Source organism: Macrotis lagotis, chromosome 1 (assembly GCF_037893015.1).
Source record: "Macrotis lagotis isolate mMagLag1 chromosome 1, bilby.v1.9.chrom.fasta, whole genome shotgun sequence".
NCBI lineage: Eukaryota > Metazoa > Chordata > Mammalia > Peramelemorphia > Peramelidae > Macrotis > Macrotis lagotis.
In genome coordinates this window covers 251,506,535-251,526,695 of record NC_133658.1, presented here as the reverse complement: position 1 = coordinate 251,526,695, position 20,161 = coordinate 251,506,535, and the positions used below count along the sequence as shown (strand labels likewise).

Here is a 20,161-nt window from a genome sequence, read left to right as displayed (position 1 = left end):
ACAGAAAATTAATACTTTGACAGTTTATTTTTCTAGCTAAATTAATTTTTGATCCAAATGCAGGCTAAATTAGAAAACTAGGCTAAATAAAATATTAATGTAGAAAAGGCTAGAGTGACCTAAATAATGTGATTCTTCAATAAAACTTATATAGAGCTTAAATGTTCATAGTACATTTGCAAATGTAGATAGCAGTGTGATACAATTGTCTACTAGGGTCACTAGAAGGCATTAGTATCGAGACATGTGTTCATAGCACTTAGTTGAGGAAATTTTTAAAAAGTAAAAGTTCAGAATGATGAAGCTGCATCTGATATTTGAGCAAAAAGTTGATTATATAATAAAGAATCACTGGAAAATTTTCCTGAGATATACAAATGGAGCCATGAATTTACAGTAGCATAATTGTGGAGCTAAGATGGGACATTGGAGACTGAATCCACTACCTCTTCATGTTACAGAGGTGAAGATGGAGGTCCTGAGAAGGGAATGAATTTTTCCAAGCTCATTTAACTACTACATGATAGGAGCTGGAACACAGAGCCAAACCTTCTGATTCTGAAGGCACTATTTGTCTGAGTATGCCACTCAGTTTTTATCATTTGGGGGAACATGATGAATTTGAGATAGAATTTTTGGGAAATACTTAGGCAACTAGAAATAGATAGGATGGAGAAGAAATATGGAAATGCATGCAGAAATTCAAAGAAGTTAATGATGAATTGCCTCCTCAATCTGTTGTAATATTCAGACATAATTTTTGTTACAAGTAATTGTAACATTAATCAATAAAATTGTATATACATTCTGTTATATCTTCCAATACATGTGCCATATTTGCAAAGCATAACCATACTAGGAAAGAATTAAATATCCAGTGTCCTCTTCAGGTACAGCTGCTTTGGCTCTAAGCCTTGTTATGAAATTATTTGTCTTTAGTGCCATAAGGCTTTCCTGTGGCTATCAAAACGTTATGATTTTACTTGATAATATTACTTATTTGTCCCTCCTTGTGTTTTGGGTTGGTTGATGTGTTCTAATATCAGGGGTACTTATATTTTAAAATGTGGTAGAGTGAGGAGTCTCATGCTTGGATTTTATTCCTGATTCTGTTATGAACCTACTATGTGACTGTGGAATTACCAAGAATGCTATTCTCTTTATATTGAATTCTAGTTCATAGAACCTAGAAGGGGCCCTAGAGGCCATCATGTCCAACCCTCTCATTCTACAGATGAAGATACTGTGGTTTTGAAATGTTAAAGTGACTCTCCCAATTGGAGGGATCCATGCTAAATTTGAACTCAGGTCTTCTGACTTCAAATCCATTATTGTTTTCATTGGACCAGCATGCTGTCCCACCACCATGTGACTTTGATTTGAGCAAGTTGTCACTTCTTTATTAGGGTTCAGTTGTTTTGTCTGCAAAAAGAGGAAATTCTCCACTGTTGTTGCATACTAACCTGTAAAGTGATACTAAGTTCTCTTGAGAGTTTTTAAAAGATGCAAGTATGAAAGGGGGAAAATAACATAATGGCCTCGAAAGATCAATGAGAAAAATGTTCTTTTTATATACATTTCCTTGAGATATCAGATATCTTATTTAGAAGTTCTGTCCTTTAAACTCCCAGTCTTTATTTCATGTTAATGAACTTTGCTATAACCAGAGTCCCCTACCATTTTTAATAAGTGTTTATCACGCTTTCACTCAGTTTTTCCCTCTGAAACAGGTCACCAGGGAGAGTGGCCCACCTCACATGAAGAGTTTTGTGACAAAGGTATCAGTTGGTGAATTCATGGGTGAAGGTGAAGGGAAAAGTAAGAAGATTTCAAAGAAGAATGCTGCTATAGCTGTCCTTGAGGAACTAAAAAAATTACCCCCACTTCCTACAGTTGAGAAAATGAAACCACGAATCAAAAAGAAAACAAAATCAATAGTTAAGGTCAGAACACTTTTTTTTTGTCATTTGGTTTTATTGATATTTTTGTTACATACATTAACAGATTACTACCAAAGACTTATTGGGAGAGGTCTCTTGTGATGAAATTAAATAGTTAAGTTAAACTGAAATAAGATAGTGACACCCCCCCCCGAAAGTGCATATACCATTTCATATCTATTTTCTCATTCTCTATTTCTCTGTTAAAATTTTTTAAAAATAAACCTATTATATCTTCATCCTATTCTGTACTACATCAAAAAAAATCTGTCGACAAATATCCTTAATTGCCCGATGGCTATATACAGAAATATATCTCTCATAGTCTATGCCCCAAATTCAGCATTTCTCTATTATGGAGACCTTATTTTATCATCAGTACTTTGGCCTCATGAATGGTCATTGATAGTTAATGCTTTTTACAGCTTTCAGAGTTGTCTTTTTTTCTAACAGCATTGTTGTCATTTTATAAATTGTGCTCCTGGTTCTGTTTATTTCATTACTTATCAGTTTATAAAATTCCTCAGAATTGTTAATATTTTACAATATTGATGTTAAAAATTTAAATTATTTTTTTAGTTCTGCTCCCTTCACTCTGCATGCAATAGTTCATATATCATAACTTACTCAAAATTCTTTCTGGTGAAGAACACTTTTTTAAAAATATAAATTTTTTTGTTTTCCAATTATATAAAATAGTAGTTTCTACCTATCTTTTTTTGTAATGTTTTGAATTTTATAATATTTCCCTCAACCTCCCTTCCCCCTACACAGAAGGCATCTGATAATCTTCACATTGTTTCCATGCTATACATTGATCAAAATTGAATGTGTTGAGAGAAAAATCATATCCTTGAGGAAGAAAATAAAATATAAGAGATAGCAAAATTACCTAGTACACAAGACAACTTTTTTAAAAATTGAAGGTAATAGTCTTTGTTTCAACTCCACATTTCCTTCTTTGGATACAGATGTTATTCTCCATTGCAGATACCCTAACATTGTCAGTGAATATTGCACTGATGAAATGATCAAGTCCATTAAGGTTGACCATCACCCCCATGTTGCTGTTATGGTGTATAATGTTGTGGTTCTGCTCATGTTGCTCAGCATCAGTGAAGAACACTTTTAAGTTACAACTTGAATTAATTTTTTTAAATGTCATTTAAAAAAAATCTTTTCACATCACATTCATTTCTGAATATATCCCTCCCAACTCTGCTATGCAGCAAGTTTGTAACAAAACACAAAAAAGAAAGGAGTAAAAAAACAGATGAATGAAACTAGCCACTATATGATGTCTGTCTATTGCACTTCATCTAATATTTCCCATCAGTAGTCTCCCACTTCTATGATGAAAGAATTGAGGTATATTTTCTCAATTCTTCTGGGAGCAAATATTGTGTTATTATAATACAGCATTCAGTTTGATTCTGATGGTTTTTTCCCTTCATTTATGTATGCTTCCTGCAATCTTCAGTTCATATAAATCTTCTCATGCTTCTCTGATATCTTCATATTCATTATTTCCAAAAGTGCAATAATTTTCCATTATATTCATGTACTGCACTTTCTTTAGCCTACTTTGTTTCAGATTCTTTACTGTTGCTGCTGAAGAAAAAAAATATTGGGATACTTACAGGATATAGGACTTTTCTGTTTTTAACATCTTGAACTCACTGACTTTTTAAAAAAGAGTTTATTAATAGCTTTTCTTTTTTATGTTACCGACACTTTCAGTTATATCCCTATGTCATCCCTATCTCAGAATGCTATCCCCCCCCACATACGGAAAAAAAATTAGGAGGAAAAACCCCAATTCAGCAAAAAGATTGACTTTATATGTAGTCAATATTTCATATCCATGATCTCCTACCTGATAGTTTTATGATTGTTCTGTCTTTTTGCATTACCATAAAACATATTTTTATATAATTACATAAAATATATATATATATATATAACAGAATATCATTTTTCTAGTTCTGCTCTTCAACATAAAATCATAAATGTAGATCTAGATCTGGAAAGGAACCATTTTAATAATCTATTCTTATCCCTTGATTTTACAGATGAAGAAACAGAGGCCATGGTGGTATGACTTCCCCATGGTCACACAGGTAGTAAGGGGTAATGCCAGGTCATATGACTGCAGTTTTACTGTTTAATCAATTGTACCATATTTACTCCTACTAGTTCATAAAAATCTTCATTTACTTATCTGTAGTTATTATATTCGACATTTCTTACAACACATTCCATTATATTCATTTGCCACAATTTGTTTAGCAATTCCTTCATCAACAAGACTAGTTGATTTGCTGAATTTTAGAGTTGGAGGACATTTCTGAGGTAATGTAAGTTCAGTTTCTCAAAAATCTGAATCCCCAGGGGCAGCTAGGTGGTGTAGTGTATAAAGCACCAGCCCTGGAGTCAGGAGTGCCTGGGTTCAAATCCAGTCTCAGACACTTAATAATTACCTAGCTGTGTGGCCTTGGGCAAGCCACTTAACCCATTTGCCTTGCAAAAACCTAAAAAAAAAAAATCTGAATCCCCTCTACCATTTATAGAGTCCAAAAAATTTCAGAAGAATAATTGACCCATGGGGCAGCTAGGTGGTATAGTGGATGGGGCGGCTAGGTGGTGTAATGGATAAAGCACAGGCCTTGGAGTCAGGAGTACTTGGATTCAAATCCGGTCTCATACACTTAATAGTTACCTAGCTGTGTGGCCTTGGCAAGCCACTTAACCCCATTGCCTTGCCAAAAAAAACCCAAACCTAACAAGAATAATTGACCCAGCCTCCCTGGCCTTCTGTTTTGTGAACTATAAAATGAAATGGCAGTGGATGTGAAGGTTGCTTGCCCCTATTCCAGCTCTAAATCTATAATCAGGAAGTCAAACAATCCACAAACATTCATTAAACAACTATTGTGTGCCAGATAATTGAATTACAAAGACAAAAATAAAACAGTCCCTGCTCTTGAAGAGCTTATAAACAAAATAAATAAAAAGTAGTGAATCAGTAAATAAAAAGAAGAATCAGCAAAGGCACTGTGTGGAAGGTAGTGCTTGACTTATGCTTTGGAGGAAATTAGGGAGTCTTGGAGCAGAGATGAAGAGGAAAAATATACCAAGAATGGGGAATGACTATTGCAAAGGAACAGTGTTAAAACATGGAGAATTTTTATGTGGAGCATCAACAAGATCAGTTCAGGACACTGTGGAATGGAAGAAAGGAAATAATATTTATTGTACAGGGTACCAGCTTTAATATCTTAAAACTGCCCTAAAGCCTTTGATTTGTCTTGTATAATAAACCTGAAAAGGTGGGTTATGAAAAGTTTTAAATGACAGTGGTTAATATTATGTCCTAAAACCAAAAAAGCCATTGGAGTTTATTGAGTTTTGAAATGATAGTTGTGTTTAGAATAATCACTTTGGCACATGTGCAGAAGATAGATTGGAGAGGAAAGTTAGTGATTGTTTAGTTCTACTTCAGCCCTTCACTGACAGGGAATTCAGTACCTATTTTCTGATTACTCTGATTAATAATAGGTTCTTTCTTAAACTTCTCTGAAAACTGTTTTCTTATACTTTCTATCCATTTGTTCTGCCCTCTGGAACTAAGCAAATGTTAAATACAGAGTGCCTCATTGTATATTTTGAGAATGCTTTTGGTTCAGTGGTTTGCCTTTCCTATCTTTCCTTACTCCTCCTACTTTCACAAAAACAAAACAAAATAAAAAACAACCCACCATCAAATAAATACCACCTGGAGTTTCCTTCTAGAAAGAGTACTTACACTCTTCACCTCTGCTTCTCAGCTCTTAATTACTGTAGATTAAACCTCTTCCTTCTGATCATTCTCTTTCAGAGGTCACCAATGATTTTTAAAAATCGTATTGATGATGTCTTTTGTTTTTATATCACTTTCATTTCCTATTTTTTTGCTTTCTTTCCCAACAAACAATAAGATGATTTCTAAAACATTCAGCAACATTATGTCAACCTTGTAAATAACTGTGTCAAGTCAGTTTGTCGTTAATAAGTGTTTTACACTCTTATCACCCCAGCTCTGCAAAGAAAGTAGTGAGGTATGCCTTATCTGGTCTTTCCTTCAAACTTGGTCATTGTCATTATATAGCATTCACTTTTTTAAAATTGGTTTTTGAATTTTACAATATTTTCCCCAATCTCGCTTCCCTCCCTCTACCCCGCACAGAAGGCAGTCTAATAGTCTTTACATTGTTTCCCTGCTGTACATTGATCAAAATTGAATATGTTGAGAGGGAAATCATATCTTTAAGAAAAAAATAAAAGAGATAGCAAAATTACATAAGATACCTTTTTTTTTTTTTTTTAAAATTGAAGTTAATAGTCTTCGGTCTTTGTTTAAACTCTACAGTTCTTTCTTTGGATACAGATGGTATTCTCCGTAGCAGATACCTAAAATTGACCCTGATTGTTGCACTGATGAAATGAGCAAGACCATTAAGATTGATCATCACCCCCCCCATGTTGTATAGTATTCACTTTTAATTTTTTCTTATTGTTTCTTACAATAAATAACTCAATTACTAATTCTAAATTCTGCTACGTTGCTAAATCTACTAAATCCCATACCCTTTTCTCAGTCCTCATCCTCTGTAATCATTTGTGTAATATTCAATTCTTTTTTTTAATATATTTTCTCTTCCACCTGAATTCTTTCAGTGGCTTCCATTTCATTGTTTAGCTGGTTTTCCTCTTACTCATGACTATTCTTTCTTAATCCTTTCCAATTCATTATTATCTTCCTCTTGTACCTAAGCATGAGTGCTCCCAAAGTTTCCTTCCTAAACCCTGTAGTCTCTTCCTTTGGTGGTCTCATCTCCTCTCATGGGCTTCATGTTCCACCTTTGCGGAAATCACCTTTCATTTAGAGACAGCCTCCAAAGTTAGCTATTTCTAATTCCTAGTCTGTCTGTCTCTGTCTCTCTCTGTCTCTCTCTGTCTCTCTCTCTCTCTCTCTCTCTCTCTCTCTCTCTGTTTTCTTCACTTGAGGACCACACTAGGTAGCCGGGGGCATATAGTATGCTACACTGTCCCATCTGTAAAATGAGGATGAGAAGAATAGCACTTAATTCAGGTTATTTTGAGGCTCAAATAATATATGTAAAACATTTTGCAAACTTTAAAGCACTCTCTAAATGTTCCCTGTTATCCTGATTTACTTACTAGTCATCTCCATATAGATATCTGGCCAATACTTCAAATCCTCATATTGAACTAATCAGCTTCTCACTGCAAACAGACTGACATCTAACTCTTCTTGCTATCTCCCGGGACCACCATTCCTCAAGTCACCCAGGTTCAAAAGCCCTTGAGCAATCTCTTAACTTTTCCTTCTCCTTCATCCATTTAATTGCCAAGTTTTATCAATTCACTAGCTTCTAATTTACCTCTCTGCCTTAAGTCTCTCTACTTTTCTATTAATCCTCCACATATCCAAGTTCTGTTTTTAAAATACAGATCTGATTATATCAATTGAGCATATTCTAGTTTGTACTTACCTGCCAATAATATAGAAATTTATCTGTTCAGAAAGTTCATTTTATAATAGTTTGGGAATGTTATATTGATAAGATGTTCTGTATATGTCTCCTTGAACTTTGGCTTATTAAATTTCATTTCTATTTTATAAAAAACAGTTCACATTTTATACTTCATTGTTCCCTTGTGAACTATGTTTATGCAGCAGATAAAGAATTTGAGTAGAGAAGATATATCTTATCCATGTAGCTGCTGTCAAAGCTAAAATTTGAACCTGAGGCTCTTGTCTTTGATCTAAAATTTAGAACTTTTAGACTTTAAATGCTCTCTTAGCAAAACATATTGCCTCTTGGTGAAAGTCAGTGAATAGTCATTCAATGAAATCTTTTGATTTAGTTTCCTAAGATGATTATTTCTTTCAAGGCAGTAGTATTAATTTTTGAGGAGCAAATGTTTAATTCATATTTTCATAGTTGTAATATTCATAGATCTTCCTTCATGAAAAATTTTAAATTTTGAACTAACTTGTTAACTTGCAATCAGTATGCATTATGAAATTATTTCAAATAATAATGACAACCAATTTCTCTAACATTATTTCCACTTTAGCTACAGACAAGCCCAGAATATGGTCAGGGAATGAATCCGATTAGCCGACTTGCCCAGATCCAGCAGGCCAAAAAAGATAAGGAGCCTGAATACATGCTTCTCACTGAGCGAGGTCTTCCACGACGTAGGGAATTTGTTATGCAGGTAGGTAAAGAGAAGATTGGACTACCATAAGAATACCAATTTTAATACGTTGAAACAATTATAATGAAGAGGTGGGTTTCTTTATTCTTCTTCCTGGTGCTTTTCTTCTATCTCTCATCAGGTATTTAACATATAGATGACAACTTGGATCTGAATCTTTTTGTCCTTTACAGGTTTGCTGCCACTGCATCCTGACCCTTGAAAAAGGCCCTAATCTTTGTCTAGAGTTTGTTGACTAGAATTGTATTGCTTCCTTGTAGTTCTAATCCTGCTCCTGAAATTGATAGTATATAGGTGGGTTCCAATAGGCTTAGTGAAATTCTGCCATGTGGGCAACCTAATGTTACCTTATGTTTGGAGACTACACAGTCTTTGGGAGAAAATATTCTTTGATATGTTTACTCATTTTTGAAACATAATTTTTTATTGCCTTCTTGAATGTTGAGATACCTCTTGATACTCTTAAGTAATGTGATTTATTTAGTTGATGGTTCTAAACACTCTTTATTATTTGTTCAGGAGAGTTCCCAAACTTATCTTGTGCCTTTTGTCCATATCTGATTTCAGATCAGGTAAAATGGTGATGTCATTTCTTACATGACTGGAACAGCAAGACATCCAGGATGTTTTTATACCTAGGCATTTAGTAGACTTCAATGCCTCTGATTTAAACTAGGGCTAATAGGAGCCCATGAGATGAAATAAATCACTCTTTGAAGGTCAAAGGTAGAAGGGACTTTAGCACAGAATGTTTCAGCTAGAGCTAGAAAGAACCATGAAGTTTTATTTAACACAAATTCCTTCATTATCTTGATGTCAAGAGTTTGTGATTTTACACATGGAGAACAACTAGGATAAAACTAAAACCTGGTCAGCTTTCTTTGATTATTTGATTTGTTTCCTTGCAAATCAGCCGTGACTTGATTTTCTTTTTTTTGCACTATCTTTGCACACTTATCTATGGTTGTGTTGCTTAACTTTGTGCAGGTCAAAGTTGGTGGCCACACTGCTGAAGGAATGGGCACAAATAAAAAGGTGGCAAAGCGCAATGCAGCTGAAAATATGTTAGAGATCCTAGGTTTCAAAGTCCCCCAAGCCCAGCCCCCAAAACCAGCGCTAAAGACAGAAGAAAAGGTAATTGGCCATCTACATGTTGATTTCTTTTTCTGTCATCCACAGACAGACATAATCTTCATTTTTAAGGAGACTTATCAGTAGGGACCAACATCAAATATGGTCCTTGAGAAAGTTATAAAAATCATTTATTTAAAGAAACATGATCGAGCTTCAATACCTCAAGCATGAGAATGTGGTCAGAAGTAGGATGATATCTTTCAAGTAATTACAAACTGACTGTGGATATTGTTTATGAATTCTTATTCTTAATTAGTATCTTAAAGGCACTGAGCAGTTGTTTAAAAGAGATTCTTCTTCTCTACTTGTAAAATAGTGGGTGATGTGCTTGGAATTTGCGTGTGATTTGGCTTCTACTTAGCACGTAGAGGCAGAATGGCAAAAGGGATAAGGAACTGGCCTCAAAGTCAGGAAGACTGGGGTTCACATCCTACCTCTCAACACATTCTAGCTTTGTGATCTTAGTTAAGTCACTTAACCTCTAAAAGTTTTACGAATTTATCAAAGAATAAATTTGAGAGGTTGTTTCTTGCATTGATAAAGGGAGGTTTTTTTCATCTAGGAGTTCCCTCTATCAATGAAGTCTCAGGTCTAGTACATATCCTTTATCCCTTAAAGTGTACTTAGGAGACTGTTTAACTTAGGCTTAAATTTTCCAGAACACAGATACAGTGTGATGTTAGATTTGGAAAAGAAGGCACAGATTTCTCTTGGTTTTTATGTGGAAATTCTCCCCCCCCATATAGGTTGCCAGGTAAAAATAAATTAATGCTAGAAATTTATAGTTGACTGGGCCAACAGCACTTCTAGTAAAAACCTCTGGTTTTCTCCTTTAAATTTTTTGAATGGTTTTGTCAGGATAACCTTGAAAACACCACAATTGTTTGGTTTACTTATGTTCTGTTCATCTCTGAGAACAATTATCACCTGCTGTTTCACAACAGTAGGAGGCCTCAAAATGCCTTATAATATACCCAATCTTCTAAATGTTGGGCTTTGCTTTTAAGAATTTCCTGCCAAAACTTCTAAGAAATTGCTTTGTCCTTAATTATCAAGAAGGTAGAAACCCTTCCATTTGACTGAATTTAAAGCTGTATCTTTGACAATTCAGTCATAGAACATAAACTGTCAGAGCTGGAAGGGCCTCCTAAAAATCATCTAATGCAATCATTTCATTTTGTAGATGAGGAAGTTGAGACTCCCTATAAGGGAAATGACCTGTCCAGTCACATAGAAAATTATTGATAGCTAGAACTCGAACCCTGATGTCTAACCTTCCCCTCCAGTGCTGTTTCCACTACACCACACTGCCTTCGTTCTGTTTGAAAAAGTATCTTAACTTTCATCTCAGTTGAGATGGGGATGTTAGTCCCAGAATATTCTTTGATTTATAAATTAATGTTCAACCTAAAATTTTCCTTTGCATTAGTGTGATTTCACATTATTTGATCATCTTTTGGCTCCTTTGGATTAAGTTGTCCATTTTTTACTTCTCTTTGAATACCATTGTTTAGCATTTCAGGGTTAAGAGAAAACCACTTTATATATAGCTCTGATGACTGAAGACTCATTAAAAAGAAATTCAATGGCTTTGTATTAAAATAAGAAATAGAGCCTACCTTTAAAGGGTGTGTGGTCTTAACATTCTGTGGAAGAGTGAGGTATCTTGTCATGGGTTTTACTGAATCTGGTCTGGGGATCCTAAGCTCCTGCATAAGCTCTTGGTGGTGACAGAGAGCTGTTGAATTTAGAACTTCAGTTATGAGTCCAATGAGTAACCTTTGACATGTAAATACCAAAAATTAATTTTTCCTCTTTGCAGTCAAATTCTTTAGAGAAATGCTATTGGTTTGTGTTTCTGACTTTGTTTTTTTAAGACCCCAGTAAAGAAACCAGGTGATGGAAGAAAAGTTACCTTTTTTGAACCCAACTCTGGTGATGAAAATGTGACCAGTAAGTGTGAACTCATTGGAATTTTGAAATGGATTGACCTGATTATATGAATAATGTATTTTGTGGAGGGGGAAAAGGAAATATTAATATTACTACATAATCTATACTTAAGTTTGTTTGTTCCCCCCAACATTCTCACCACCTTATGCTTGCTTTATCATTGGGACATTTTGCTTCATTATACTTTGGCTAAGCATCAGTTTCAGTGGTCTCCTTTACCACTTTCTTTATTTTTCTCCTCATCTTCTCTTACATGCTATACCATATAGAACAATTTGAATACTTCTTGTTTCTTCTTGCCTTCTTTCTTTTCACCTCTTTTCCCCCTTGCATTAGAAATTTGAAGACCTGAGGTCTAGTCCTGGCTCTCCCATTAAAATTAAACTGTGACCTTGGGCAGGTCACTTCCTATTTCAAATGTCATTTTCCATAAATGAAAGGATTAGATGAGTGGATCTTTCCCCAACTATGCTATTATAAATTCTGTGTACTAAGGTCTCATCCAACTCTGACATGCTGTAACACGTCCTAGTATATCTCAGAGATGAAGAACTTGTTGCCTTCTCTTTCTTGAGTTCATTCCTATCATTCCTTTGTTTCTGTTACATCTCTCTTTGAGATTGTGAGCCAGTTTGGCAAGCAAGTAGCATTGCTGATCCTTGAGTTTGTGTAACATCTTAAATATTTACTGGTGCCCAATCTGCATATGACAACAAATATATACCTTTTATTCCATATGCTTTTGTGTGCATATTGCCACTTTGCCTATTGTTTTAATAACTGTCATGCATTCAAGTTTGATAGATGTTTTGAACATGTGTATGTTTCCTTAGGTAATAAGGAAGATGAATTTAGGATGCCTTATCTCAGTCATCAGCAACTTCCAGCAGGAATTCTTCCCATGGTGCCTGAAGTGGCACAGGCGGTAGGAGTCAATCAAGGACATCATACCAAAGAGTTTACTAGGGTAGCTCTGAATCCCGCCAAGGCTACGGTTACAGCCATGATTGCTAGAGAGCTGTTGTATGGGGGAACCTCCCCCACAGCAGAGACCATTTTAAAGAATAACATCTCCTCAGGCCATGTCCCCCATGGGCCACTTACTAGACCATCTGAGCAACTGGATTACCTTTCCAATGTCCAGGGAATCCAGGTAATTAATTTTTAACCAAATGTCATGTAATTATCTTTTCATATTTTCCTAGTTTGTTGGGGAAAGAACTTTTAAAAGTTAATGGAGGGGGCAACTAGGTGGCACATTGGATAGAGCACCAGCCCTGGAGTCAGGAGGACCTGAGTTCAAATCCAGCCTCAAGACACTCAATACCTACTTAGTCGTGTGACCTTTGGTCAGTCAACTTAACCCCATTGCCTTGCAAAACAATAAAAAAAAATTTTATGGAGTTATTTTGTGAAATTTACCATTTGCCACATGGACTAATTATAAAGATTACTTTCTTTAGGGGAAAGACTTGAGTTCACTTTTGCATTTTTCTAAACATTTAAGAATTTTTGCTCACCTTTTAGAGGACTTCATATATTGGTGAGAAAAAAAAGAAAATGTTTCATCACTTGATTGGTGAGAGGGTGTCTAGTACCTTTGAAAAAAATAGACAACCTTTCTGGAGAAACTTAGCCTTTAACTTATTGACCTTTTTAGAACTTAGCCTTTGAAAGGAGCAGTTTTATGATGTTGACATTCTTTGTAAATGATATTTTGTTAACAGAGGTGGAGAAGCCATTGCTTCTTTCAGACCTGGAGAAGTAAGCAGAGATTAGGATCCCTGAGAGGTATTTCTAGGCCCAGGATTGCTTATGTCTTTGAGGAAATCAGTTTCTCTTTCACAGTAGCTGCAGCAAAAATAGCCTTTGGGGAATTATTTGGGACTAATGGGAGTTGCAAGGGTTATGTGTGATGGTAGGTGAAAATAGTTGTCTCCAGGCCTTGACTTTTTCTTCCCGACCCAGATAGACTGACCCAAGGCAATTCTCTCATTTTTCCTTTGTTAGGACTAGCTAAGACTTACACTGGCAATTAATTGTCTTTAGGAATGACAGCAATTGTTGTTGTTGGCCTTCTTAGGTGGAGTACAAAGACTTCCCCAAAAACAACAAGAATGAATTTGTCTCTCTTATAAATTGCTCCTCTCAGCCACCACTGATCAGCCATGGAATTGGAAAGGATGTGGAATCCTGCCATGATATGGTATGTTAAATACTTAACTTAAATCTTAGGATGATCTTGACTGAAAATTAAGTAAGTGTAGAGCTGTGAATGAAAAAGCCTAGGTGCTATTTCATTTATTTCAGTTGGTAACTGACCTCATATTTCCTTGCAAAATCCATTCTCTTTTATAATTCCACCTCTTTGAAGAGTCCTAATTTATGCAGAATATTACCCCAAGGAAACTACATCCTATAACTACATCCTGAGTTGGTTGTTCAGATTTCTGATTCTGTTTCTCACAAAATAAATCCCCTTTTGATTTATCTATCTGAAAGTTGTCCTCCTTTGGTACAGCCTTGGTACACCCCACACACTGGTATGAGAACTATTTTTTCCTGTATCCTCCTTATCGCTTTTTCTATTAGGACTATAATGGTCCTAAACCAGTGGATAGCCCTTTGTTAGCAGTTGGGAATCTCTAAACTCTTCATCAGAATGAATCTCATCAGCAGTGGCATCAGCTGGAACACCTGGTGTTATGAAATCCCTCTTATACTTAACATTTATCTGAAGAATCTTTGGTTTCAAACCCCCCTCCCCCAAAAGCTGTGGTTTCTTCAAAGTGGATGTCCTTTCTGCCATGCTAATTAGTAGACAGTTTTCATGAGTTGACATGTCTGTAAAAAAAAAAAGAAAAAAATGAAAAAAATCCTGACAAAAATCCCTGGGGCTTCTTTGAACTCAGGGCTGGTCATGTCTGCAAAGTTAGACAAAGGATCCACCAGAGCTTGTGTTGCACTTTTGACAGCCCCAGGTCACCTCTTTAAATTAATTTTAAATGGTGCCATCCAACCTGACCAGTCACAGTCAAAGTGATCCTATTCCCCACTTTGTTATTGTTCAGTGATTAATGACAAGTGTCCTCTTCCTCTCTTCCCCTTTCCAGGCTGCACTGAACATTTTAAAGTTGCTGTCTGAGTTGGACCAACAAAGTACAGAGATGCCAAGAACAGGAAATGGACCAATGTCTGTGTGAGTGAATTGTTATTACGGGAAACAACCCTTTGCTCCCCTCAAACTAACTTCATCAGTTCTGTGAGCTTTATGATCGTCTCCCTTCCTTGAAGAGTGCTTTCCCATCTTAAGTAGAAAGTGCTACAATAAGCCTTTGCCATAAGCCAGGCCTTCCTGCTGTATGTTTTGAGTTTTTTGGTTCAAGGTCTAAATGCATCTTATTTCATAACTGCTGCCTCATGACTTTTCTTTTTCTTTAAAGGTGTGGGAGGTGCTGAACCTTTTCTGGCCACAAACCACTTAAAAAATTCAACATATATACTGAATATACTGAAACTGCTTTGCAATTTTGGAATTTCTGATGCCTCCAGTGGGCGGAGAGATGTGGTGAATGATGAAATGGAGAAGGCAATAGTGATGAAAATGGAGACAAACAGGAGGAGGCTGTGATTGTGAACTCTCATGGTTTCTTCTGGTGGGGCCAGACAGGTGGTGGCAGTGGGGGAATTCTGACAGCTTAAATCATGCACAAGCTACTGCTTGGATATGTTCATGGGGAAGGAGGATCAAGTGAAGAGAGATCAACTGTCTGGTCTCCTGTATTGAGTCCTCCTATCTCAACTTGGAAGTAATTGTTCATCATCCTGGAGTCACATGGTCTTCTTCAGTGCTTTGTCTTGTGTTTTTATAGATGTGTGAAACCAGAAAAGGAAAGCAATCCCCTTCTCAAACTGGCTAACTCAAACCTTTAGGGACAGACACTGGACAGCAGTGCCTGACAGACGTTAGACCTGACCCAAGTCTGAAAGCACCAGAGAAAATCAAATGCTTCCTATTCAGTGTAACCTGTTATAGAGTGAGTGCTGCAGCCCTTCCATCTTCCTTGTAGTTACTGAAACCATAACCATTGCTTTATCCTAAGACAGTGATACATTTTTAGTTTCCTTTTTTGTTTGATTGAAACGACACTATGCGTTTTTTTCATTTGAAAGTTTCTCAATTGTATCTAGTTATATAGCACAGTTTAGAAACTTGTCTGAGACTGACGTTCTCTGTAAACTAACCTGCAAAGATCATATCCATGTATGTGGCTATACATTGTTTTTATCGGAATAGCCAAGGACCATTCCGATGATGCCAATTGTGTGCCATCAAGTTTACTATCCCAGATATTTAGAGAGATGTGTGTATGTGTATATACACACATCTCTCTATATATTCCTCTATATATAGAACCTTGATGAAGTTGCCCAATGGTTGTATAAATTGGACATTTTAGGAATTTTAAGCTTTACATGATCACTTGGTTCATTTACTATTTTCCTTTTTTTTTTGTTAAACACAACAGAACTTAAAATAAATGAATTTTGATCTTTTTAAAGATTATTAAAAAAATAAATGTGTATATAGCTCTCTGTGGCACACAGCTTTCACAACACTACAGGATATGATCTCAGTGTAGTACATATAAAAACTGCAGATTGATTTTCCTTGAGTGCTTTATACTGTTGAATTACATCTCCATGTAGGGCTGAAAAAAAATTAACGATGTTTATATATAAAACTGTGTTGCTTTTGATGTTGTGTTATTGTGCACAGAAATGTGTACAGTAAGTTTTTGCATATGGTCCAGGTAAAAAAGCACGGTCGCCTTGCAAGTTAAGTACTGCTTCAGTTCATTGTTCACGCTGGAAATTTTTTCTCCCCATGGAATGTAAGTAAAACTGAGTGTTTGTCACCAATAAATGGTCATACTAAATTTTTTTGGTTAATTTATTCTTGTATACTGTTGTTGCTGGATTGCCTCCCCCTTCTTTTCCCTCAGAGGAGTGAAGGATTTGTAATGCTAATGTGATTCAGTCTGGCCAGTAATCAGAAGGTCTGAAATAACTTTATATAAAAACCATTGATCAATAAAATTGCAACTAATGAATCCTGGTAATCTTGATCAGTGACTAAAGAAAGGGCATGCAGAAACTTCTTGGGTCATTGGACTCTGATGTTAATAGATGTGTGGTTGCAAATGGGGCAGCACAAACTAGCAACTAGCTCCTTAGACTTCCCCTGAGGCCAAACTAATGCTCACAGACTTCCTTTTCCCTTTGCTGTAGCCTTCTGGGTTTTGGGAGCCTCAGGAGTATCAGAGAGGCAGAGCTCAGATTTACCATGGCATGGCAGCACTGAAATGGGTTCTCTCTTAACTGAACTTGTCCTGGAAACTACAACTGTGATTTGGAAACATTGCAAATTTGTAATTTGAAAATCAAATGTAGGTTCTTTGTATTTGGATGAACAGACTGGAAGAACAGACTGAGCCACTGAGGGAGCTATGACAGGCTGCCACTTTTCTACCCTAAGTCACCATATTTCCTTTAAGGGTACAGAACTACATTGGAAGCTCACAATCTGGAGAATTTCATCTCTTGACTCTCTAAGATGTAATCATATATTTGTATAGTGCTATCAGTTATGAAGTAGGTAGAAGATAACTATTTGATTCTTGTTCAAGGTGTTGGATTTATTTATTAGTTGTTGTGAGGCTACTGGGGTTAAATGACTTGCCCAGGATTACACATTAAGTGTCAGATATTTTAACTTCAGGTCCTCCTGACTTTAATGCCAGTGCTCTCTATCCACTGTATCAACCAGCTGTCCCTGTTGGATTTATTTCAAAAAGGAAATAAGCAACGATGACCTTGTTAATACTTGAATGAATATTAACATAACCTGGTTTTAGATCCTCTATAACAGAGCAATAGTAAAACAATGGTGCAGTAAGTATTCAAACTATAAATCAATCTCCAAATCACTTGGAACTCACCCACAGAGCAGGCTTGCTCTTTTTACATCTAGCATTGGACGATATCTATGATAAACCATTGAGCTTTGCTCTATTTCCTTGACTGTTTAGACACTTGTTTTGGTGACTGCAGAAACTATTAGAATGTACTAAATATTTTCTAAACTATTAAATTGATTTTGAGTATTATATGCAAAATGTATGGGCAAAGGTTTTTATTTAAAATGTTTTTTTTTGACAGAATCAGAATTGGGTAAAGCATGTTTTGCACATTATTTTCTAAGTTGAGACATTTTTTTTTCAACTGACTTGTAACCTTAGGCTAATTCTGTGATATAGAAAGGTCAAACTTCAAGAAGGGATAGTAGAAAGCAGACATTATGTATTTAACATGTAATAATAGCTCACATCAGTTTCTCAGTTTACAAAGTGCTGTAATCACCAGTATAAGTAGTGTGAAAGTATTCTATTTTACAGATGAGACTGAAAGTTCAGTGAGGGCTATTAAACTTGTTCAAGATCACACAATAAAGTGAAAGTAGAAATTGAACCCCAATCTCCTGACTCATAGTCCAGTTCTTTTACTAGTGCATTTATCTTTTTTAATAGGCATGGTAGGTGGAACTATCTCTAAGCTCTTGGTTTTTAATTTTTATTGATCGTTTTGTAAAATCACTTTCTTTTAAAATATACCTTGTTTCTTAGTCTATCCAACGGGCTTTTTAAATCACCAAGTTTGAGATGCTTCAATAAGTAAAAGTTCCTAGGTGTCCCCAAATATAAACTATATCGAACCTTTAGCTTCTGGACAAAACCATCTCTTTGTCAAAGTAAAGGGCTATGGTGATGTTAATAGAACCTTCCCAGGGCAGCTAGGTGATTAGAGCACTGCTTAGAGTCAGGAGGATAGGAGTTTTCAAATCCAGCATCAGACACTTTCTGACTGTGATCTTGGGCAAATCACTTGCATCCAGGGTCATCTCCAGTGGCTCTGATTCCTATTTGGCCACTATACCCCACATGGCTCTGGAAGAGAAAGTGAGTTTGGTGACTTACACTTCCCTTCTGTGATCTTCAAAAATGAAGGACAAACATTGTTTGAGACTCGGTTTATAATACTGTCTCACTACTACAGAATCTACATTTGACAACTCCAATAACTATATTCTGCCAACAAACATTAGCTCAACTGTGATATTATCTGTTACAGGTATGTAAAGTCAGGGCAAATCCTACCTGAAATGCTGCCTCTGGTCCCCTCAAGAAACACAACAGAGGTCAAGGAAAGGGCAACTATAAGGGTCAAGGGCAATGGGCGTGGAAGTTATCTAAAGTAAAGTAACCTCAGCAAGTAAATATACTTAAAATTTGTAATCCTGGTATAGTTAAATTAGATGTCTTTAGTACTTGAAAGAGCTAAGTGTATGACGAAGAAAATTTTTTTACGTGTGGCAATATTGAAAAGAGAAGGTTGGAACTTTAAAGGAGCTAGAAAGGTCCTATATAACCTTCCAGTAACATCCATATAGTTTATTTAGTGTCAGAGCTTACTTAACACTTGAAAATTTTATTTCATATTATGGCAAATAAGAGAGAGCTATCTAGTGAATGATCTCTAATGATTGATTAACTCTAGTAGAATACTACACCTCAGGAATCTCTGCTGTGCAATCTTATCAGTGACTTTTGTCAAGGCAGAGTTGGCATGCTCATTAAATTTTTAAGGCACATGAAGATGGTAGATTAGATGACTAACACTTTGTATACTAAGATTCAAAACGACCTAGAAGACTGAACTGAATATGATAAAAATTAATGGGGATGGGCAGCTAGGTGGCGCAGTGGATAAAGCACCAGCCTTGGAGTCAGGAGTACCTGGGTTCAAATCCAGTCTCAGACACTTAATAATTACCTAGCTGTGTGGCCTTGGGCAAGCCACTTAACCCCATTTGCCTTGCAAAAACCTAAAAAAAAAAATTAATGGAAATAAATATTCAAAATAAAAGATGAGCAGTTAAACAGAAAAAATTAAGTTCATAAATGAGGAGGCAGGGGTTGAGAGGGTAATAAAAGGCATAGTGTTCAGGGATAGGTGGTAGTCTGAGTGTGGTCTACCTTGGTTAGACGTATGAAATTTGGAGTGCTAAACTTTAGAAAAGGCATTGATAACCTGGATTCTCCAAAGTTGAATAACCAGGATCACGAAAGCCCTTCAAGATCCTGCAAAATTAAGATTAAAGAACTAGAGATGATTTTGTTACTCACTTGCTTTAGTAATGTCTGACTCTGATGCCATTTTGGATTCCCATCTCATTTTACACACAAATAACTTCGGCAAACTCAGCTAAGTGATTTGATCTAAGGCCAGAATGGAACTTGGGGAGATGAGTTTTCCTGTCTTCATCCATTGTGCCATTTAACTGCCTGGAGGACATAAAGTTTCTAGGGAATAGGGAAAGCAGTTTTCAAACAGTTAAATGACAGTATTTTAATACTTAAGAGAACAGAAAGGAAAAACAACGGACAAAATTTGCAAAAATGGGTTTAAAGTTGCTCTTAGGAAAGATTTCCTATAAATAAGAACTGTCTTAAAGTGAAATGGACTGCCTGCAGAGATAGTACATTTCCCTTCACTGGAAATCTTTCAGTCAAGACTGAAAGACACCTTTCAGATTTGAGTTAAGAGTGGTTGGGACAACCAGAACAAACTTTCTTTGCATATCATTTCAGATAGTTAATTTATCATGTCTCCTTTAAATCTTTTCAGGCTAAACATCTCCAGGGCCCAGAATACTGAGGCTGATGACCCATGAAACTAATACTGAAGTATTTATAGTCATCCAATTCATTTTCCTACAAGAAACC

General features: G+C 36.0%; 1 protein-coding gene across 13 annotated transcripts in view; it reads left to right on the top strand.

The window, feature by feature from the left end:
- Positions 1 to 16,255, top strand: part of STAU1 (staufen double-stranded RNA binding protein 1) — a 65,700-nt gene extending 49,445 nt beyond the window's left edge. For 11 of the 13 annotated variants that reach the window (XM_074210214.1, XM_074210213.1, XM_074210210.1 and 8 more), the window contains 8 exons: positions 1,713 to 1,943; positions 8,085 to 8,228; positions 9,216 to 9,362; positions 11,240 to 11,315; positions 12,149 to 12,468; positions 13,399 to 13,521; positions 14,429 to 14,514; positions 14,759 to 16,255. In XM_074210214.1, coding sequence (XP_074066315.1) covers positions 1,713 to 1,943; positions 8,085 to 8,228; positions 9,216 to 9,362; positions 11,240 to 11,315; positions 12,149 to 12,468; positions 13,399 to 13,521; positions 14,429 to 14,514; positions 14,759 to 14,774 — 1,143 coding nt within the window. In that variant the 3' untranslated portion in view covers positions 14,775 to 16,255. The remainder of the gene's footprint in view (positions 1 to 1,712; positions 1,944 to 8,084; positions 8,229 to 9,215; positions 9,363 to 11,239; positions 11,316 to 12,148; positions 12,469 to 13,398; positions 13,522 to 14,428; positions 14,515 to 14,758) is intronic. The other 2 variants (XM_074210207.1, XM_074210205.1) reach the window with 1 other exon arrangement.
- The last annotated feature ends 3,906 nt before the right edge of the window (positions 16,256 to 20,161 follow it).